The following is a 24476-nucleotide window of genomic DNA, read 5'->3' on the forward strand; positions in this document are numbered from 1 at the left end:
CACCCCACAATTACTGTTGATAGTATATCTTTGGCCAGATAGATTGTTATTGGTGGCCAACAGGAAGTGATAGGGAGATGTCCCTAAGGTAAGTTTGGTGAATTGTGGGCTCCTTCCCCCTATCCACTCCGAACTGTTTGTAACCTTGACCTTGACTCATTATTTCCCCCCACCTCCGGTCCTGACTAGCCCACTGGAACCTGGCTGTTCTGGCTAAGTCGTGGCCTCTTGCCTTGGCTTCCTCCTTGATCTCTGGTTTCCTCCAACCTCCTTTGTACCGCTATCATCCCCTCCCCTATGATGATTACTTGGGTATCACTCCTGGGCCATGCAGTTTCTGTGTGTACCTCACTCTGGAGTTTTATCTTCCCTGCCTTCTGAAACTGTGCCTCCAGACACCCCATTTCTTCTGGGTATAATTCAGGTCCTGTGGCACCCAACTCGGTCCTCAAGGTCTTTCTTGTTGTTCCCACCTCCTTGTCACTCCTGGCTTCACCTAGAGGCCACTCGTGCTCTCTCACCAACTTCCCTTCTCTAGCCTTACCTTTTAGGGCTGTCACTCCCTTTGTTACCCCCACCATCCAGCCACTCCTGCCTTCTGCTGTTAACACTCCCTTTATTACTAGTACCTCCTTCTGCTTAGCCTCCTCTCCAGACTTTACCACCTGCTCCTTTTAAAATAACTGCTTACAATTCCACAACACTATCTCTTGATGTTATCGTCTGAGCTAGCTCTAAAGAACATATTAGCCAAGAATGATTCTACACCATTCAATATAGTAAACCTTCAAAAGTAATAGTGCAACAATAATGAACACATGCCACATGCCTGTGTCAATGTCTTCCTATACATGCTATCTATATCATATGAACATTTAAAAAGAAAAAAAGATATATATATTTCTGAGGCTTGCACAGTAGGGATAGCGGGGGCAGGTTCATATCCTAGTCTCATTAAGAGAATGAATATTCCCCTTTACTCCCATCTATTTCGCCAGGCTACCACTCCCATACATTATGGAAAACACACCTTTTAAGTTCTGCCCTTCCTGTAATAGGAAATTCCCCTGGAAAAACTTGCACCGGGTGTACAATCTTTGTCTCCCCAGGGACCAAGCCGATGGACAGTGCAAGTCGTGCAAACCGTTAAGACCAAACACTGGGCCCACTACGCCATGCAGGCCAAGGCCGCCATGGACGTCGAGGGAGCTTCCACTGACGGCAGCATCGACGTGAGGGTGATCGGGATCCGTCGGATTCCCACGTGCGAGCCTCCGATCCCATCAGGCAGGCCAGTAGTTTTGCTACGGGACACCAGGCAGCTCAAGCATGACCAAGTCTCATCACACAAAGCACACCTCCTACGGCCGAAAGTCGTCCACACCGCCGACCGATAGGCACACGCAGCATCGATGGGGAGGTCCAAAATATCCCTGTCCTCTGGGCCATCGCGGTCGCAATCTCCACACGACAGGCCCCCGAACAGACGGTAAAGTTTCCGACACTGTGTCTAAACCTACTAAGTTCTCGGGTGCCGATGACCTGCCGTTGAAAGACGCGTTGACAGCCTCCAAGAAAAGTACAAAGTGCTTGAAGATGAGTGAATTAGTCAAAATACACGTTCCCGATACCCTGTTAAAGGGCCGTATGTCGAAAGACCGTAAGTCTTCGACGTACCAAGGGCAAAAAGCTCAAGCTACTAAAAACAGGAATTTTCCTACACCAGAGGGCACTCTTTCAGGGGTTATGCACCATAAGAAAACCCCTGTCCCAGAGCCACCACCTACACCCACTACTCCCAATCTGGCTCCCTCTGTTCTACCAAGCTTCTCACAATGGACAACAGAATAATTTGATAAAGTGATGAGGAGGATGTCCTGTTTTATTAATTACTTTGATGACCACCCTGAGGTCCTGCAAAATCTTCACGGAACACCACAAAGCGGGGCAGCAGCTACTCAAAGCGGGGCAGCAGTCACTCACCCAATCCCCAAAAAAGCCTGCCTAGACCCCACGCAGGCTTGCACCTTGCATCAGGACCTAGGGAAAGATACTTACTATTATACCATGCAAGACTCCCAGGACCATGGCACTTATACAGACCCAGACAACCAAGGGGACACGGTGGACATGGACCAATATTATAATGACGACGATGAGGATGTTTACGTCATCCAGTCAACAGATCACACCGACCCACCGGTGGCAGACTCACCGGTAGCTAACCAATTACAATATAATGACCTGCTCCTGAAGGCTGCAGAGAACTTCAAGATAGACACATAAGAAGCCCAAGTCGACAAGACTTTGTGGAAGATATCCTTGGGATAATAAATCAGTGACACAATTTATCCCCCTGCTGCAATCAGTGCAGAGATGCATCCACCCCTCTCTGCTTACACAAAATTTAACATGGGCAGTCAACCCGTGCATCGAGCAGATGTTCAGACCAGCCCCCTCAGATCCCTTATATATCAGGGGCAGTTAAAACAAGACTCTTTAGTAGTTACTACTACATGAAAAAGGGCGGGAACCCCTCTGGCCTCTGCCAAAGCCCCTCCTGACAAGGAGAGTAAGAAAATCAACACTTTCGGGAGGAAAGTGGCTTCTTCAGCAGCCTACCAAACAAGATTTGCTAATAACACAACACTATTAGCCAGTAACAATTGTCACAAGTGGGATGAAATCGCTCAACAGATCGACTCTGTCCCAGACCCGCTCAAAACACAGATCTCACGCGCAATCGCAGAGTGGAAACAAGTAGCCAACTGCATCCTCAAAAACAACTTGGACGCAGCAGACAATGCAGGGAAAATCGTGGCAGAAGGCACACTGATTAAATGCCATGCGTGGCTACGGCAATCAGGCTTCAAACTTGAAACCCAGGCAACCCTCCTCAACATGCCTATTGAACCCAATGCCTTGTTCGGCAAAGCAGTGAAAGATGCTCTCAAAAGCCCAAAAGAGAAATATGACACCCTCAAATCACTAGGGCAGCTCACCAACAAACCCTTTAGGCAAAGCGGAGGGTTTTACAAAGAGGCCAAAAAAGATCTTGAGGTAGGGGTAGATCCTGCTCCTCAAGAGGGGTCTCACCCTCCTCCCCCTAAGCAATGACCACCCACTACAGGTTCCCTCCCATGCCACTCCAGTAGGAGGTCATATTTCACACTTTACCCACGCATGGGAGGGGATCACTTTGGACAACTGTGTGCTTTCCACCGTGGCGGGGGTATTGCATAGAGCTGATCCAAACACCAGCCAACCACCCGCCAAGACAAAGACACACCTCCCAGGAAGAACAATGTATCATACTGGAAGAGGTGAAGGCACTGCTTCTAAAGGACGCCATAGAAATCGTCCCGGCAAATCAGGTAAACAAGGGAATTTATTCAATGTACTTCTTTGTGCCAAAAAAAGACTTAATGCACCCTGTACTAAACCTGCGCCCTGCGAACGCCTATCTCAAGCCACAAAAATTCTGCATGACAACGCTACAGGAAGTAATCACACTGCTGAAGCAGAGGGACTACTTGGCAACCTTGGATATGAAAGATTAATACTTTCATATTTCAATTTTCCCAGCGCACAGAAGGTTCTTGCGTTTCAAAATAGCGAACCAAAACACTACGAATTCAAGGTACTACCCTTCAGCATAGCCTCTGCTCCAAGGGTATTTACCAAGGTACTAGCGGTAGTGGCAGCGCAGCTGCGCAGAGAAGCAATCCCATTGTACCCTTATCTGAACGACTGGCTGATAACATGGGAGTCCCCGCAAATTTGCAAGCAAAATACCCACAGAACAAGCAATCTCCTGTTCAAATTGGGTTTCTCAATCAATGAGAAAAAATTGAGTTTCGTTCCAAACAAGACCAAACAGTTCTTAGGAGCTGTCATTAAGACAGAAGAGGGTCTAGTCTTTCCGTCAAATGAAAGAGTGCAACACATACTGCTGCAAATACCACAGTATCTGGCAGGTCGCCAAATGACTACGCAAAGCAGTGCGCTTGCTCGGGATGATGGCATCATGCATTTGTCTGGTCCCGCGCGCACGGCTGCACATACGTCCAATGCAAAAGTGATTAGCGAAACAGTTGTCTCGGGCAAGTGGTCAGTGGGACGATCTAGTGGTAGTTTCCCTAACCCTAGTACAAGCTTTTCTCTGGTGGACAAAGGAGAACCTGTTAAAAGGAAAACCCTTTCACAACCCTACATTGCAAGCAGTTGTCACAACGGATGCATCACTCACCAGGTGGGGAGCCTACTACCTTCATCACACAGCACATGGCCTGTGGACGCCGATCACAGCCCAAAATTACATAAACCTTCTCAAACTGCTCGTAGTGCACCCCCAAGGCCATCATCCATTGACTCAGGGTGGTATCATGCTCCCAAGTCACTCTCCCTGCGAGTATTAAAGCCAGGCAAGGGACTTCATAACAGGACTAAGGAACATCTCCCTAATAGCAGGAAGTTCACATAATTAGTTATCATTTAGTACAAAAAGTGTCAATGTGTAAAAGTTAGTGCTTGCTTTGCTAAATCCAATCCACACTTGCATTAATTGGTCATTCATGCTGGTTGAGGAATAATTGAAAACGGTTCTGCATGCTCATCCTGAGTCTGTCTTTTCTCCCTTACCGTAGATTAACACTAGTGGACCACTATTCTGCAATGAAAACGGAGCCTGGTTTCTGGCTGGCATTGGCAGCTTTGGTGGTAGTTGTGGACGGCCAGACCACCCAGCTGTTTACACAGAAATCTCTGCCTTCCAGGAATGGATCAAGCAGTTAACACGTGAGGCCTACTTTGCTCCACAAGCCATCTCGGTCCCACCTGGTCTTGACAATGGGAGTTGTTCCGACGCCAGTGATTCAGGTGGGGTGAGACTCTCCAATGAGAAGTGAGTGATGGTTTATGAGCTTTGAATGAGAACTTGATTTCCCTGAATATGTTTGATTGGACCAAATACGGATTTGGGAGGATACCTTTTGTTCTTTTAATCAATAAGAATATTTGGTAGCCATCTGAGGCTTGAATGAAGTGGATTTAAGCACTGTCCTAGGAAAGGATTGTCGTAGTTGTGCTATGGTACAGAACACCTGCGGATGGACACCATGCATGCAATTAAGGGCTATTTATATTTTTTAAATTTTTTGGCACTGATTCAGGGCTTCGTTCTCTCTTCATATTAGAGATCAAGAAAGATATATGTTTTTCTTTATGGAAGAACTAAATTGACTCTTACATGACATTTATTTCTGCTTTCCTGGGATGACCAGGATAAAATGCCCCAGACCTTCAAAGTTAGCAGACAGATTTACACTTTTCACCTGTTTTTATTGTTCATTTAGCATTAGTGACAGATCAAATACGTAACTAATTTTTCAAGTGCAAAGAAAGGTGTGGCACCTTATTAGTCGAATTTTAAAATTGCAAAAAAGGCAGGTTTTGATGCCTTGTATTGGACTAACCGGAAATATTATGCAGAGATGGAACAATGCATTAGCTTTTGAAGTCTCATAGATTTCTTCATCAGTTGGTTCAAAGTGAAATGATTAGTAAAGAAACACACACAATACAGTTAATTCTCTGAATAGACAAAAGAGCATTCACAATTTGAACTTCACTGGTTTAAGGAAATGTATACATGGAATGCAGGTCTAGGGAGGCTCTCTTATTGAAAGGACCATACAAATTCCTGAAAACCAAGAACACAATAGTTTTCACTGAAAAACAGACCACACGTATAGCTCAAAGTTGCATTTTAAGAAAAACGAATCCTATTTCACATGTAACTGTTGAATGTAATATGTTCCCAAAGCAGGGTGTGCATTTTCCTGCAGCAACTAAGAGCCTATCAATGGCCACCCACCAAAATAAAGGAACAAGCGGATCGACTTTCTTCATCAAAAAGCAGCCACAAATAAACTGTTGGCTCCTGATTGTAAAGTCTGGAGAGGGGGTTATCTGAACGCCTGCCCTCTATATGGCAGAGTAGAAGCACAGAGCACCCCAGCCAAGATACTCTAAGCGGTAGCAATGGACGAGCAATCAAGGCTTAAGCTCTCAGGAGGTGATGCAGGCTGGTTCCTAAGTACAGTGTAGTTCCCAAGCCCCCGCAAAGGAATGTCCACACACTATGTTAGTGATAACACAGTTCTTTATATAAATAAGGTTCAAATTATATACACACAATAGCACAATTTGTGCTCAGGCAATACTATAATGATAAATATGTACAATATCTATGTGGTACCACAATTCACTCTTGACTCTTTTAAAATGCACCCACTGCTGACAGTTGCAATGACATACAAGTCTAATAGCAATGTGAACCAACACCAGACATAGGAGGGAAACAAGTGGTTAAACAATTGGCAGAATGTTTGTCCCTACCAAAGACACAGTTCTTTGTGAGGGTCCCCCCACCTGCGCAACCTGTAAATAAAGTATATTGACAAGCCCAGTGCATATATTTTTAGCAGAGTCTTGCTCCCTTCTAAAAATGTTATACTACCCCAATGTACCTGGTTTAGCAGAGTTTGTCGACGGGTGTTTGACAGAGCCTTCGTGAGTTAACTCCCTTTAAGGCAGGAGCCATGGATCGTCGAGATCCCTTGAAGAAAAGGTGAACAATGTTGTCGAGACGACAGCTTCAACCTTTGCGGTGGCCGTCGGTGATCGATCGTGCACGTCCTGTGAAGATGAGGCATGCAGTGCACCTCGACGATGATAGTTTGTTGCCACAAAGCGTCAATAAAGAACGTAGGCCCAGTAAGTGCGTCGGGTCATCGGCGGTTGGCGATCAGGACTCAACCACGGCTGGCTTTCGGATCTTCGTTGGCGTCTTTGTGGACTTTGGGTGGCGGGAAACACACCAGCGGATTCTCCTCAGTTCATTGGCGACCTGGACTTTCTCCGGCAGGACAAAGCGGTCAACGGTGACGAGCAAGGGAGTCATAGATTTGAAAGTGTCTTAGGCAATGGAGCGTTGCGGCTCCGGTCGACGAGGTTACAACGGTCCTCCGAACCTCGGTCGACGGTGGCGGTCGTCAATGGCCTCGATGTCCTGGTGCTTCCCTTCAGATTCCTTGGTGGTCACAGTCTCCTGTCGGCAGCCTTTTGAGGGCGGATTTACAGGGAGCCTCGGTGAAGTTTAACTGGTGCCTGATGCTCCCTCGTAGCTTGCGAAGAGGTCTCCTATCCAGGTCCTCTCTTGGATCAGTTCTTGGAGACATGACAGCTTTCAGATTGCATCAAAGGAAAACAGCAGCAAAACCTTCTTGTTCTAGCTGGGCTTCAAGGTAAGCATCAAGTTTCGACTTCAGCTTCTGAACAATTCCAGTAAGTGAGAGGTCCCCAGATATACTGTTCTTTCTCTTATTCACACTTCTGGGCCAAGCTCAGCAGCCAAACATTCAGTGGGGCATTCATGCAGGCAGGCAGCCAATTGAGCTCACAGTGCATTCAGGCCATTCTTCTTCATCCAGACACTCACAACTAGGAATGTGGATTGGGACAAGCACCAAGCCATTCAGCACTCCACACTGCATTCATACCAGTTTCGGGCAGGGCTGTCTCATTCATTGTGTCATACACCAGAAACCAGACACCCATAACATGAAATTTATATTGGTCACACACTCCATTCACCCAGGTCCCCCCCCATGGGCGTACCCACAACATACAGTCACTGGGAAGGCTCCAGCCAGTCTGGGCTGGACTTCCCCACAATAACATATATGGAACTTCCACCCAACAGCCAGTCAGGGGAAGGGACAGAGTCGGGGCTTCCCAGGACTTTGGGAAAACAAGGTAACAGGCAATAGAAAGCAAGAGGCCACAGGGGTCATCTTGTCTCCTATCAGGAATCAACTGATTCCAATGACAGGGCCTCGGAATCCCAAAATGGAGGATGTCAAATTCAGCATGGAGCTGCCACCAGCCCATAACCTGCTCTGTGGGCCACACACAGGTGCCCAAAAACATACACTAGGGGCACAGGGTTGAGCCCCCACCCATGGGTGCCATAAGGGTCTGCCAAGGGTCTGTTCACCCAAACCAAAAAGAGGAAGAGCTGCACTGCTAGGAGTCCCACATGGACTCCTGCGCAGAAAATAACACAGAACACACATGAAAGAGGAGTACAGGACAAGGACAGGGGGGTCCTGTCCCTCCAATGCATTTCCAGCATCACACTGATGCCTCGTCATCAACGTCGGGTTAATCACCAAATTGTCTTCTGATGTCTATGATCTTCTATGCAAGGCCATATTACCTACTCTTTTCACTGAAACCTGTCTCTCAGAAGACCACTCAGACGTTATACGCCAAGCCATTCTCCAAAGCTACAAGATAAGTATGTCAAGAAAACAGCCAAGAGAGAAGGAGGAATTGCCAGTGTTCACATACTCCACCAAAGTTACAACTCCATTATTCGACAACATCCTGGACTGCAAATCACTCGTCTTAATCTGCCCAAGCTTTCACATGTTCATCCACAGACCCCCATCCTTCAACCTTTTCTTCTCAGACAATCTAGCTGATGCAGTTGCGAATTGTTCACATAATCGCCCAACAACTCTCCACACTAAGATATCAACATCTGGCTTGAGAAGGAGGACGACACATTGATAGAATCACTCTCTGCAACCTCAGTACACTAAACCTCAAATAACCATTTAAAGGACCCACCACAAAGCTGGAAACAACTTGGATGGGGCTTCTGCAATGAGAATTTCACCACTGTTTCCTCTGCAGTCTGCTAACCTTGGGTAGATCACCTGTCCATCCCCTTCACCATCTTCATCAGAGCAACAACGCTTGCATAATCACCCTTAGGACCCCCAATGTTAACCAGACCATGGAGGGAGATCGAACCAGACATCCCCTTGTAAAACCTTGAAACATCTAAACCCCATCACACATGCAAAATCCAGAACAGGACACTGGATGATCAACTCAATGACACCACAGATGGATAAACACCACCATGGCCAGCATAGGACCAAAAATCCATTTAAATTTGAACAAAAGAAACAAATCACCAAATGGTTTTCTCCCTAACTCAACCGCATCAAAAAAGAAAACTAAAGGCTCAACAAAAATCTGGAAAAGTATCTACCTTCTCACAGATGAATGGGAAGTTACAGTTCTACTGAGTAGAAACCATCAAAGTAAAAAAAGCCTACTATTCACATTAAATGTATCTATTTACTGTTTCAAAGCACCCACAGAGCAAAGGGAGGAAACATGGGATAGCAGTGCAATTAAAATACAAAAAGAAAAAACAGTGGGGGAAGGTACGGCCAAACCTACTATGCCTTGTCAGTATTCAGAACGTGCAAGTGCAGCAAGGAAGAGGGCAGTGGAGTAGGTGCTGTGGTGTCTGTGCTCGAGGGTGAGCCGTTGATGAAGTGCAAGGTATGGTAAGTGCTATACAGCCAGGAAGGCGTTGGGTGGAAAGTGCAAATCACCAGTGCGGAGGGTGTGCCGAGGCAAGTGCTGAAGGCAGACAAAAGCTGGGGATATTGGGTGTGAATGGCCAGAGACTCCGTGGATGCATAAGGGTCCATAACACCCATTACAGCAAGTGTGAGATTAGCAGAGGAAGGAAGAAGGGAAGGAGGAGGAAATGAGGAGAGTCTTGAGGTGCATTTGGAACTTAAGAAGGTCCTGGTCAAGATGCAGAGGGATGGGAAGGCTATTCCAAAGGAGGGATCCAGCTGAGGAAACCGAGCAGTCTCCTGCTATCTGTTTAGCTAAACACTTTACACACAGAGAGTTGGTGAAAGAGGAGCGTAGAGGTCTAGAAGGAGAGTGTTTGGTAAGAGAGAGTTGCAGATAGTGTGGTTCCTGGCCCCAGACAGCCTTGTGGTTGATGCAGAGGGATTTGTATTTGATCCGTGCAGCAACCGTGAGCCAGTGGAGGCTTTTTAGAGCAGGAGAGATGCCGTCCCTGGGTTTAAGGCCAAGGACAAGTCTCACTGCTCTAGATTAGCTGAAGGGGTCGCAGAGGGGAAGAAGGTAGATTGAGAAGGTGGCTGTTGCAATAGTCAAGCCTAGAGAGAACAAGGGTGCAGGAATCGCGTAGCTTCTGGGGGAAAGTGAGAAATGGGAGAAATCCTTAGAGAAGGAAGAGTTGGAAGTGGGATTCTTGGCAATGTCCTGCATGTGAGGGAGGAAGGATAAAAAGGAGTCAAAGATGACTGCAAGGTTTCTGGCTTCAGATGAAGGAGCAGGGGGAGAGCCCAAGGTGGGAGGCCACAGAGAAGGGAAGAAGGAGGGAGCAGGGGTCTCAATAGAAATGATGTCCGTTTTTCTGGCATTGAGGCAGAGATCATTGGAGGAGCACCAAGCCTGGATGGCAGACAAGCAGTCAGGGATGAAGGCAGGTGCGAGTGAGTCAGCAGGAAGTCTGAAAAAGAGTTGGGTGTTGTCTGCATAACACTGGAAGTTGGGGAGAGGGAGGAGATGAGGCGTGCCAGCTGAGCAAGGTAGATGTTAAAGAGTCAGGGGAGAGGATAGCTACCTAGGGGCCACCACAGGTGGAGAAGGAAGTAGGAGGAGAAGGTGCCCAAGATGACATGGGAAGAGCGATCAGTTGGGAAAGATGTCAGCCATTCCAGTGCCCATTCAGAGATACCAAGGGTGTCGTAGAGCCTTTGTATGAGGATGGAATGGTTGACCGTGTCAAAGGCAGAAGAGAGATCAAGTAGAATAAGGACAGCTAGTGAGTTGGTGTCCAGGGATGCAAGCAGTTCTTCACGGGTGTTAAGAGGAGCAGTTTCCGTGCCTGTGGATGCTCGGAATCCAGATTGATGATCGTGGAGACCACCTTCAAGTTCAGTGTGTGAGTTGAGTTGGGGCAAGGCCAGCTTCTCCAGCAGTTTTCTCAGGAAGGGTTTGATTGAAGTAGGGTCTGCTGAAAGCTTTTTCAATAGTGGGTGCAAAAGGGAGTGCTTAAGGGGGAGGGGAAAGAGTTGTTGCAGAAATCAGTGAGTGCGGGGGCAAGGGAACCAATGATGTCCTTGAAGGTTTTGGATGAGCAGGGGAGAACCTGTTTGGAAGAAGCCTTCATTGAGCGGACCACTCTGATAACGACTTCAGCTGTGACAGGCGTGAAGGAGGCGAAGGCGGAAGTGGCCAAGGGAGACAAGAGGGATGGGTTTGGTGCATGAGTAACAAGGGTGTTCAGGATGTACTGAGTTTTGGTGGCAAAGTGGGTGACCAGTGCATTGCAGGGGCCCTGGGAAGGAAGAGGGGAGGCCAAGACTTCAGAAGCGTTGCCTATCTCCCTGCAGATTTTGAAATGTTCAGCCGTGTTATTGGATGCAGAGTTTCCTGGTTACTGAGATGTGCTCTCTTCTAGGTATGTTTAAGGCAGCTCTGAGTGCGTTGTTCTGCAGAAGGTGCAGTTTGTTGAGCATTGACTTATTGGTGCCTAGATTTAGACTGTTAGAGTTGTCCGGTTTGGACTGTATGAGTTCTCTGGCTAGTATAAGGTGTAAAGACTTGAGGGGGGGGTCTGTACTTCTGATCTCTATATGGTAGAGGAGAGGCACAGAGGACCCCAGCCAAGATTCTCTATTATGGTAGCAATGGACGAGCAATCAAGGCCTAGCTTCTCAGGAGGTGATGCAGGCTGGTTCCTAAGTACAGTGTAGTCCCCAGGCCCCCACAAAGGAATGTCCACACACTTTATTAGTTAAAACACAGTCTTTATATAATTAAGTTCAAGGTTATGTACACTATCACAATAACTCACTTTGTGCTCAGCAGATCTATAATGGCAAATATATACATTTCTAAAGTGGTACCACAATTATTATCAGATCTCATTAAAGTGCATCAACTATACTCTGGTTAAATGTCACACAGATCACTTAATAAAGGCAACCAACAATAGACATAGGAGGAAAGCAGTTGGTTAGAAGAATTGGCAGAATACTGACCCCTACCCACTAGACACAGTTTTGTGTGGAGATCCCCCCACCGGGGCAACCTGTAAAGTAAAGATATATCACAAGCCCAGTCCATATATTGTTCTAGACGTCTTATTTCCTTCTAAGATAGTTTTACAACCCCAATGTACCTGGAATAGCAGAGTTCGTTGTCGGGTCGTCGACGGATCGTTCTTGAGCCGCTCCCATTAAGGCAGGAGCCACTGATCGTTGAGATCCCAAGAGGAAAAAGGGTTGAACAGCGACGGTGAGGTGGCAGCTTCGTTCCTAGTGGTGCTCCAAGGAAGAGGTGCGGGGCACCTCGGTGATGATATTTCAGGACTGCAAAGAGATTGTGACGAACTGTGGCCCAGCAAGGGCGTCGAGTCATCCAGCGTTTCTACGGTCGGCAGGAAACCCACCGGTGGATGCTCCTCGGCGCATCGGCGGCCTCGACTTTCTCCGGCGGGACAAAGCAGTCGACGGTGCAGGCGATAGCGTCCTTGGATCAAATGTTACTTAGGCAAAGGGAGCAAAGCGGCTCCGGTCGGCAACGGTGATGGACAACAGTGTCCGGGCGCTTCTCCTTGTGATTCCGCGACGGTCCCCGTCTCCGGTCGGCAGCCTGTCATAGGTCTGTCTACCAGGGAGCTTTGGCAAATATCAGCTGGTGCACGATGGTCCCTCTGGGTTAGTCCTTGGAGACACAGCAGCTTTCACATTGGTGAAGTAGAGCAGCATCAAGACTTCTCTTGCAGCAGGGCTTCAAGGTTAAGCTTCAGTTTCAACTCCAGTTTCTCTTTAGCTTCTGAACACGAATTCTAGCATTGAGAGGCCCCCAGATATACTAGTTGATCTCCCATTCATTCTGCTGGGTCACACTCAGGCAACCAATCGGTCAGAAGGGCATTCATGTAGGCTGGCAGCCAATCAGGTGCATAGTGCATTCAGGCCATTCACTTCTCTCCAGACACTCACAACAAGTTATGTGTTTTGGGACAAGTACCCACCCATTCAACACTCCACACTGCATTCATACCAGTTTCGGGCAGGGCTTTCTCAGTCATTGTGTCCAACACCAGAAACTAGACATCCACAACAAGAAGTGCATATTCGTCACACACTCCATTCACCCAGGTCCCACCCACAGGGTGTACCCACAACATGCAGTCACTGGGAAGGCTCCAGCCAGTCTGGCCTGGACTTCACAACAACACCATATATGGAACTTCCACCCAACAGCCAGTCAGGGGGGAAGGGACAGAGTCAGGGCTTCCCAGGACTTTGGGAAAACAAGGTAACAGGCGATAGAAAGCAAGAGGCCGCAGGGGCCATCTTGTTTCCTATCAGGAATCAACTGATTCCAATGCAAGGGCCTGGGTATCCCAAAATGGAGGATACTCAGAGCACCTGTCAAATTCAGCATGGAGCTGCCACCAGCCCATACCATGCTCTGTGGGCCACACACAGGTTCCCAAAAACATACACTAGGGGCACAGGGTTGTACCCCCTCCCATGGGTGCCATAAGGGTATCCCATGGGTCTGTACACCAAACCAAAAGAGAGCTGCACCGCCAGTAGTCCCACATGAACTCCTGCGTGGAAAACACGACGGAACACACAATAAAAAAGCAGTAAAAGACAAGGATACGGAGGCCCTGTCCCTCCAATGCATTTCCAGCATCACATAAGGCAGCTGTTGGATGACAATAGGGGTCTGCATGCCCTGATCAGCTTGCCTGGGTAGGCGGTGGCTGAGGCAGTCATGTTCTCTTGTTTGGTTAGATTGGAGTCGGCGTTGAGGTAAAAACCTAGGGTTTTTACATCTTTGGCGATAAATATGTTGTTCCCATCTATGCTTATACTGGTGTAGTTTGGGCTGAGTTTATTTAAGTTGGTAGGTGAACCAACCAGGAGGATTTCAGTCTTGTCATCATTCAGGCAGAGGCCGTGGAGGGCCATCCATGCCTGAATCATGGTTTAGATTTCGTTTATCTGAGATACGTCTGTGTCATAGATGCCTGACAAGGGTAGGAGTATCTGGGTGTCATCTGCGTAGTTGGTGTAGGTGACACCCAGAAGGTCCAGTTAATCAAACAGTGGCTTTGTAAAAATATTATACAAAGTGGGCGAGACACATGAGCCTTGGGGCATGCCACAGGTGATGCGTATAGGGTCAGCCGCTGCCAAGGATGAGAAGACGCGCATGGTCCTGAAATTGAGGAACGGCTGAATCCATGTGATGGCCGTACTCGAGAAGTGAGCTGCCGTGGCGAGGTGATCACAGAGTACCTTGTGGTCGACCAGGTCAAATGCCGCTGACAGGTCGAGGAGTAGGATGGCCACTTTTCCTTTATCTTTTAATTCGTCAACCTGGCTTTTGAGGTCAACAAGGGCAGTTTCCGTTCCATGTTGAGGTCTGAAGCCAGGTTGTCGTGTTCCTAACAGTTTGTTTGTCTCTAGATAGTCTTGGATTATCTAGGATTTTTAATAGGAAAGGGATTGTTGTGATTGGTCTGTAATTTGTGGGTATTGACGGGTCTAGCGTTTGTTTCTTAAGTAATGGGAGTACCCATGATTCCTTCAGGTTGCAAGGTACGGAGTTGCTTTAGAATGATGAGTTGATGAATTTGGTAATGAATGGGGCCAGGTCTCTGGCCGCTTCTTTTATGATCTGTGCTGGACAACTGTCACCCTGGAAGTTAGAGGATTTCAGTGAGGTTATAATTTTTTGTACCTCAGGTACTGATATGTTGGTGAATTTAAAGCCTGAAAGTTGATGCAAGGAGGCAGTAGGTATCGGAGTCATTGGACCGCAAGTGGTTAGTTGGTGCCGTTTGTCAGCTATTTTGGTCTGGAGGCCTACAGTTTTGTTGGTAACTTCGTTTTGGATGCTAGTGTATCAGGGTTTTTCTTTTAGGCAGGTGTCCGAGGGTGGGTTGGCATTCTCCAACTCTATCAAAATGTTGAACAATTCTTTAGTGCTAGAGCCTGCTTGGTTTATTCTATCATTGAAGGTCTCTCTTTTGGTGCGGATGATCTCACTTTTGTATTTGGCAGTAATATTAGCTAGGTTGGTTTTATTCTCTGAAGAGGGGGTGTTTTTCCAGAGTTTGTTTGAGTTTCCTTTTTTCTGTACGTAGTAATTTTAGTTCGGGGGTGAACCAGGAGTTCAAATGTACTCTTGGTTTCCCACTGCGCATTTTAAGTGGAGCGACTGTATCTATGGCTTTGGCAATGGATTTATTATAGGTGTCTACCAGTGAGTTGGTGTCATTTGTGAAAGGTAGAGCGTTTAGTGTGGGGATTACTAGAGGTAGGATGGCCTCAGCGGTAATGTTGCGTTTGTTTCTCGTGAGACATGGTGGTGCAACTGGGCTTTTTTTCTTCTCTAGATTGTTGATGCTAAGCTCAAAGGAGAGAAGGTAGTGGTCGGTCCTCGATTGGGGTGACAACTCATTCATTGTAATGTTGCAATTTAGGTCTGCTACCCAGTCGAGTATCGTACCTTTCTCATCGGTGTGTTAGGTGATTTTTTGTACAAATCCATGTTCAGACAAGGCATTGGCTAGAGCTATGGCTGGTGAATCATTAGGGTCGTTATAGCCAAAGTTAAAATCTCCTAAGATTAGGTTTTGCACGGTGGATTTAGTGCTGTCAGCAGCTAGTGTTGTAATGTCTTCCTCGAATGATCCTATGGGACATGGAGGCCTGTATATTAGGTGGATTGTGATGGTGCTTTTACGCGGTGTTTGGAATTTAACTGATAAGCGTTTGCATGATGCGATAGGATTAGATGTGGCTATTCTCATGTCTAGCGTGGATCTAAAGATGATGGCGATACCTCCTCCTCTAGCGTTAGGTCTGTCAGCTCTGAGGGTAGAGTAGTTGTCGGGGACTGCTAGGGCCAGTGACAGGCCTGCTGCAGCATGCAGCCATGATTCAGTTACTGCGAGGAAGTCAAGATTGCTGGACAGAATTATTAAGGGACCTTTTATGGCCTGCTTCTTAGTGGGGTGGGGGTTTTGTCTGCTGAGGACTCTTTCAGATTGGCATGAGATCTTTTATGGATTAGTTTCAGGTCTGTGCGTCCTTTAGGGGGTTTATTAGTGGTCTTAGGGTTATGTTTGTCTAGTCGGCTGTAGTGCGTATGAAGCCTAGTTCTCAGTCTGGTGTTTCTGACACAACAAAAGTTCAAAAGAAAAAGAAAAAGAAAATAAGGTTACAATTTACAAAAAAAACACAACTTCCATAAAGATTCATTAGAATACAAACCATTGAATACATTTGTTAAGAAAAAATCAATTTAAAATGTTCAATACTACATTTTTCTTATCCATTTCAGAGCCAAAGAATGTAAGAAAAAGATTCAAAGCTAAAACCAAAGAAATAGCAGTGCCCCACATACAACGACACCAGAACAAGTTCCTGGACACCTTTGAGCTACCAATTATCTTATCCTTAAAGAACCTGGTTCGTTCCTTATCAGAAAAATGTACACACAACAACCAAGTGTTTCAAGGTTTCACTAGAGTTGCTTCCACCACAGAATCTACATTCCCTCTCAGGTGCATTCAAATCAGCCAAGGCATCAGGGCTGCTCTAATGCCCGATTTTCTCATAAATAGGTAGTTGATTGAACCTGAAATGTATATAGTTCATACGTATTACAGGGCATGGGAATTTCTGAAGGTATAGCGGTAGACATTCCCTTGCATGTACAAACTGTGAGTGGTCCACAAAGCTGGTATACGAGTAGATACAATCCACTGTCTCAGCCCAGTTTAGCCTACCAGAATCTATCTGATCTCTTTAATCGTATTTGGCCATTAAAAATATTTTTGGATTAATACAATTTTTTCTGTCCAGAATGGTCTGCTGACCAGGAGTCATAATCATGTTTCATAGCTTGCACCTGTACTTTGTTCGCACAAGGTGGACTTCTGATGGGGCGACTTTGATGAATTATTTCAGTTTTTTACCACAATTTCACAGCAATCCCTGATGCAGAATATGAAATCACCTCCATAAATTCTTATGACTCACGTAAGGACATACACAGCAATTAATAATATGCATCAACGGATGATGAGGCAGAGGTTATTTTCGATTTTGACGTGAAAATATATTATCCATCTATCATTGAAGGTCATTACACTAACTTGACAAGAGGTTGCCATCAATATTCAAAAAACTGATAGATTCATCTGTAAATAACCAACACGGTTACGGTGACTGTGGTTGCCATAGAATGCTATGAAGCACTCATTAATTGAGAAGATTACTATGAACTAATTGAGAAAACGAGAATAACAACCAGGTTACATTTGCACCATGAAATGAATTTGTGAGCCGCATGACTAATGTGATTTTAAATGTAATCTAAGTGGTCTTGTATAGTACCCTCCTGCCACTGTTGGATACCTTGCTGTGCTTGGCTCTTTAAGAAAAAAGGGGTTGGGGTTAATTAGTGGAACAGTGGGAAAGGCAGATCCGAAACCTGTGGTGTTGAGGGGTGCATGTCAGAAGTACCCTATTCCTAAGTGCCAATCTGCTGTCTGTGGAGTTGGCGGCAATACTTAGCAGTATGTGATCCTTGAGGAAGAGCATAAGGTCTGATAGACTACAGGGCTTGGTGTCTGGATAGCTGCAGATGTGGGAGCATGCAACAGGGCCAAAGAGGAGAGCTTAGTTGTGGCTCGGTTAATGTTGATGTGCTCACGACTAGGCCTGTGGTGGCAGCCTGTGGGGGGGGGTTTCTGTGTGTTGTGAAAGGTGGTAGGAGATCTTAGAGTGGAGATGGTTAGTAAGGAGAATGGGGGAGTAGGCCTTACAAGGTAAAACAACCTACAACCCTCACTCCTGCCACTGGCCTCTTGCATACAGGTCCCGTTTCACTAGCTTAATTTGCCCCTGTCAATCTCTCTCTCTTACACTCGTATCTATCCCTTGTATCTCATGTGCAACACGACTAGCATCTGCGAGTTGGCAGATGAGGGGGAAATGGCAGTCTCTAAACGCCAATCAATTACCATAAGCTACAGCTGAGGGTTATGTGAGGCAAGAATATTTGGTTCAAAGAAAGGACTACTTGAAATGTGGGGCCACAGTCATCTATTTAGCTTCCTTAGCATTCTGGAATGCAGGCTGAGAGATGCCTCAAAGCTCACTCTACCAGGCTCAGGTGCTGTGCTCAGTGGCCTGCTAGGAATGCTCTCCATCAGGGCATTGCCCGTCTTGAGCAGGGCAAGAAGGCATTTGTCAGACACTGGTTGGGGCAGGAGCTAGAATCGCTGCTCATACCCTGCGGTCTCCCTCATGCACAAAACTCTTCTCATACAGTCCAAAATGAAAGTCCCCCCTCCACCGCCACCAACCGACACACAATCACCAGGTTTTGATGTGGCATCATGCCTTCGGTGTCAGAGTGATGCTGCAACCCTGCTGGGGATTCTCCCTGATGAAAAGCAGAGGAGAAAAGCTGGAGGGCGGGGTTTGGATTCCTAAAAAAAATGCTGCACCCTGGCGTAAAAAGGGGACGGAAGGTGTGCTGGCTGCAGGATGGTGAGGAGCGGTGCATTAGCAGAAACCAAGGGTTTTAGAGGATTGGGGAAATTATGGACTTTCTTATAAGACTAATAAGAGTGTGCAGTCTTTCTGGCCCCTTTTTAGCTAATGATCTCATGGAGGGGTTAGGGAGGGTTCCTTACTTGTGCCCGGGCATAAAATAAATATACTGAAGTATATTGGCAGCCTTGACTTTGACCTTTGAAGGCCCCACATTGCCTGGGTGAATATATACTTCCGGTGTAAAAGCCCATGTACATGGGCCAAAATGCATAAGGAAAGACATTTTAAGAGCGTTCATATATTATGTGGTATATTTGATTGTAATTGATTGTAGTTCATGTTAATGGAAAACAAATATTTTTTAGGTTTTCCTTAACACAGTAGGACTACTATATATCCTAAGGCAACAGCTCCCTCTAGCGGTGATAACAGGCGAACCGGGCAGTCTCTACTGTGCATGCCTGCATTGGACAAACATACACCTGGCCTTTTATTATATAGGGTGTAGACTTGCTAAAATGTCAGGGTCCTATCGTCTTTCATGAAACGGATGAAAATTGCAAATCCTATCCGTATTTAAAGCTACCCTTCGAGCTTCAAAATACTAAGTGACCCACCAGAAATCTAAGGGAAGGATTGGAGGGAAAAGAAACTGGAGCATCACACAAACATTCTAATTTACAATGAAGAGTGGCGCTTACGCCCCCAATTCAAAATATAATATCAGTTTTACAAAAGGAAGGAAGTGCCCAGAAGTGCCTGTTAGCCTGGAGGAAACGCTGCTGGAAACGCTGCTGGACTATATTCTCGCTATATCAAGGATAAGCCCCGCCCCCGACTCCCAGAATTCCTCAAGAAGGCTGGGCTGCGCGCACCTGCGCGCGCGCACCAAGGAAGTGCCCAGAAGTGCCTGTTAGCCTGGAGGAAACGCTGCTGGAAACGCTGCTGGACTATATTCTCGCTATATCAAGGGTGAGCTTTATTAGCTCATACATGGACACAGTGACCGCAAATTGAACTGAAAGTAATTGTATATACTAGAGAAGGTAACACCAAAAGCTAAAAAGCTTTAAATATCTATACATTTCTTTATTTAGATAAGCCCCGCCCCCGACTCCCAGAATTCCTCAAGAAGGCTGGGCTGCGCGCACCTGCGCGCGCGCACCAAGGAAGTGCCCAGAAGTGCCTGTTAGCCTGTTAGCCGGGGGCTGGAGGCTGGAGGCTGCGAACATTGTTTGCTCGCCGTATTATCTAAAACGCTGGGAGGATCTAGTGGGGATTGATTCTTCTACTGATAACACTCTGTCGTGCTTGCTAGTTCTGCCGAAAGGAAGTCAATGTAACTGAATTTGTGAGGTATGTGCTGAAAGCAATTACGGTCTTTTTTTTTTTTTTTGCCAATGTTTAAGTAAACTTCTGAAAACTGTGGTGTTTGAAGTGTTGAAAGCATTCCGCACACGGGAGCCTGCAGAGAATGCAAGCAGCTAAGCGCTGTGAAAAGTCAACAGCCGGGTGTTATAAAATGTTAATGACTAATGCACAACGTAGATAATCTCGTAAATGCATGAGTCCGACACATGTGCTTGTGACAATTAATGAAGATTTGTAAAACTACAACGCCGTTGCATGACACAGGCTGCAATCTTAATAACACAAGTTAAGTACCATATAAGCACTGTTTGCTGGGTTTGCCTGACCTCCTGTTCTAATTTCGCTCGGAGGACAGCTGAACCCGTGACACTGTCTCATTGCCTGACCCTTTAGGAAGTAGGTATTTTCTCATTGTTGGAGATCTTGCTCCCCGTCTTTGAAACGCCTCTTCCTGGGTCTGTAAAATCTTATCTACTAGTGCACCGTGCGCACGGTTAAGTACCACATAGGTAAGGGTTGTTGTTCGCTGTACGAAGCGCAGGGTGTGGGTAAAGGCTATAAAGCAGTAAGTCACTAATCTGCTTGTGGAAATTATATAATGAGAGTGCTGGATGGTTGAGGGTGTAGAAACTAGGACACTTACAAAACCTATAATAAGTGTTGCATGCATTCATCCCTTGCATTAGTGGCTAATAACAGAAACTTCTGATTGTGGTAATAAAGAATGGTGAAAAAGCTAAGGAATGGGAAAAGGTATCTAAATGGGTCTCCATCACTACTAGGAGAAGGAAACATGTCGGATGACGAAATAATGCACGACACCATAAATCAAACAAAAAAAAAAGGGAGAACTAATAGTAAGACGTCTAGTGACAAGGAGCTAGCATTACCATCAGCAAGTTCACTTATTCCTAACTCAGCAGTAGATGAGATGGTAGACTCAAATGAAGCACCAAAAATAAAAAAAGTTGTATCGGCCCAAATACACATGGAGAATACGGTAGGGCTTACATATCCTATAAATCCCATATGTAATATACCAATCACTGATAGTTCAATGTTAGGTGCAGTTAGTGAGGAACACAGTTTATTTACTGGTGATACCTCTCTGGTTGCGCCAGTGGTTCTAGCAGAACTACATAGTAGAGCACGACTATCAAATGGCCCATCAACTCCTGCAGCGAGCTCGCGGGGAGTGAGAGACCAAGTTCATTTCCATGCAGCAATTGCTGCCAATTTGGAACAATTAAAGGAAAAAAGAACTAATGGGAGAGAGGAGGGAGAGAAAGAAAAGAAACAAAATGCAAGCTCTCCTGCCCACGACTTAGTGACCAATCCATTGGAGATAATCTATCCACACTCACCTGTGTTAGGGGCTGATTCTCTTCAAGCCAAACCACTATCTGACTCAATACGCCAACCGAACTCATCTCTGCCACTGTTTCCACTTGAAGATACGCTCGTGGATTTGAATCAACAAGAATTACAAAACTTCCCTGTGCTGGCAAGGATCCTTAACTTGCTTGATAAGGGTCACGAATATACCCATGGTGCAATTGGTGCATTGAGCACAGCAATGTCTGATATTGGTAACAGAATAAGTAGAATGGAAGGATACATGATGGCTCAGGAAAAATGCTACACCTTCTGGGCTGATCAACTTTTCAGAGATAAAGTCATCAAGGAGAAACTGGTGGCAGAGACAATGGGTGCGGCAAATAGTGGTGCTATTCCTGCTCAAAAATCACAATTTACCCAAACACAGTTGGGAAGTATAGAAAATGGGTCTGAAGAAATCATAGAGTCCTACTCACTAGATAAGAACATAGAAAAACTCCCCACTTATGCAGAAATTGCAAAACTCCAGCATGATAGAATTGTGGTATTAGAACAAATAGTACTAACTCCAAATTTAGCTCCTGATACCATACATGTTGGAGAACAGATGGCACAAGGGGATATTCGTGACTCTTTGACACACAGAGGGCCTGATAGCCCCTCAGATCTTACAGACCTTATTGATTTGACTGAAGGAGCTAATGGTGAAGCACCTGAGTCAAATAAAAATGATAATGAAGAACCTGTGGCAAATCAAACATTATATTTTATGTCCCGAAAAGCAAAAAAACTTCACGCAAGAGCAAAAAAAAGACAAGCAATTAGAGGAACTCAAGCAACCTCACCTCAGGTGGTGGGCACTACAAACAAAAAAGAAGAGAACAAAAAACAAAAAAAAGGATTGGTGACAGGAGATTTCTTTAAAAAGAATAAAACTAGTGTAAATAAAGTGAAGGAGGCACCACTAATTGACCAACTTCACTTAAATAAGGAAAGTCAGGTACACTTGGAAGACAATGATAGTTTAGTAAATGTTAAAGACACTACGAACATATCATCACCTCATCTTATACAAACACAACTTCAACGCTTTTTTGAGAGGATGGATAAGAAAATATCGTCCTTAACTCAATCATCTCAGGGTATTGGGCAGATGATCAATGACACATCTCAGACCACTGCTTTAGGGTCCAATAAGGACATATTGATGGTACAAAGAGAGGAAAAAGATCCTGTGACACCAAGCGCAGGTGAGCATGTTAACCCACATGTAAATACATTACAAATAGATGCACACTCTCAAGAGAAATCGGAAACAGAGACTAAGTCACAGGGTAGTTGCAAGGCTAAGGGTGGAATTGACTATAAACAACTGTCGCCCGAGATGAAACTGGTGATGGGCTGGACGGTAGACCCAGCAAAGGTTGAAAAACCAAATTTAAACCGCGCATCACTAATGAAGGTATTTCACCAAATTCCAAACCTACGCAACCTGGTATCAAATGACATTGATTGGGTCAGGTTACCTTATGTTCCAAACTGTAGGATGTTATGCAAATATCAAAATATAATAATTGCATCGCTAATATGGCAACATGTTAAAGATTTTGAATTGTTGGGCTATGAATTGTCGTTGTACGCTTCAATGGAAGAAGCGAGTGGATTTGTTGAATATCAGCCATCATTGTGCCACAATGATTCTAAAATGGAAGGGCGAGAAAGTGAAATTGCAAGAATTCACGAAAAAATAAGGGAACAATCAGAAGCAGTCGCACAGATAGCCACCACTCTCGCACTGCTTGAGCCACTAATAAAGACTCTAAATAGTGAACAATCAGGAAAAACAAACCTATAATATGAGCCTTTGAGTATATGCTCATGGAACTGCTGTGGTTTGAAGAACTTGCAGGCATGGTTCCAGAAAACTCATCGGGAGAAATTGCCTGATTTAATTGTGGTACAGGAAACAATGGCACTAGCGGATGTTTACTTGGAAGGATACATGGCATATTGTGCACATGCAGTGAGGGGCAAAACGGGGCGATCAGCTGGTGGATTGGCGATCTTTGTGAAACATTTATATGCGGTTAAAGTACGGCAACTCTTTATATATGCTGAATTACTTGCAATAGAAATTAGATCAAGTAACACCGGGTATCCACATATATTATTAATATCTTTATACTGGAATCCGTCTACAACTACCTTAGATACCATACTAGAAAAATTATCGAATGTGTTGACGGTAGTTATAGAAGAATCCCCCAACGTGATGATCATCATAGGTGGTGACTTTAACTGTATCCTTGATAAAAGCAGCGCAGACCGAATGATATTTAACCAGGGTTATATTACACCCTCCGTGGAAAGGGGACAAATCTGGTTAAAATTTTTTGAACAATGGGACATGTATATTATACCTTACTCTGTCAATGAGCCATTATTTACTTGGTCGCGCGGGTCTAAGAAATCCACAATTGACTATATTGTGATGTCTGGACCAATAGCTAACACTACATCCCTGTGCACAATTACACAATCACAATTTAGTGATCACTGCATATTGGAGTGTTACTGTGAATGTCCTCTTCAAAGATATGATGTACTAGTGCCACTTGCACTATTGGAAATAGATCACCAAGCACTATCAATACGATGGAATACGAGACTATATAGGGAACTTAACTTTCTGGTGAATAGGGACACAGTTAAAATGAATCCACAGCTTTTGAGTATAGGGGAGGCTAATAATCTAGTATCAAAGAATGCTATTATGATACACAATCATATTGAACGATTGGCAGCGCAAAAAGATAACAACACACAGAAAAAGAAAACCCAAAAGGGATTATATAATGCAGAAATTGCCAATAGGAAAAAAACCAAGAATCGAGAACTGCGCAACCTACTAAAATCTGGGAATGGTAATTTCGGTAGTACATATTATAATGAAAAAAAGGCTATTATGAGTAGCTATAAAAATGACTTAAAACAAATAAAAATGATAAAATATCAAAAAGTTAATCAGAACATGATATATAACTTATGCCAAAAAAATACAAGAGAAATTTGGGCATTGTTAAGAGATCCTGCAATGATGAAAGGATCGCCTCTGCCTTCGGCTGTCAGTGGTGAAGCCTGGACAGAGGTATATAGTAATAAATATGCGATGCCATCAAAATTTAAAAATATGTATACCGAAGTTAACATGACAGATTTGCCAACTAAATGCCCATGGGGACTAGAAGATAT

The 24476-nt window shown here is 45.2% G+C and overlaps 1 protein-coding gene across 2 annotated transcripts in view; it reads left to right on the top strand.

The window, feature by feature from the left end:
• Positions 1 to 24476, top strand: part of PRSS53 (serine protease 53) — a 552473-nt gene that overhangs the window by 405074 nt on the left and 122923 nt on the right. For both annotated transcript variants that reach the window (XM_069651910.1, XM_069651909.1), the window contains exon 10: positions 4647 to 4878. In XM_069651910.1, coding sequence (XP_069508011.1) covers positions 4647 to 4878 — 232 coding nt within the window. The remainder of the gene's footprint in view (positions 1 to 4646; positions 4879 to 24476) is intronic.

Source organism: Ambystoma mexicanum, chromosome 3p (assembly GCF_040938575.1).
Source record: "Ambystoma mexicanum isolate Mex_15411 chromosome 3p, UKY_AmexF1_1, whole genome shotgun sequence".
Lineage (NCBI taxonomy): Eukaryota > Metazoa > Chordata > Amphibia > Caudata > Ambystomatidae > Ambystoma > Ambystoma mexicanum.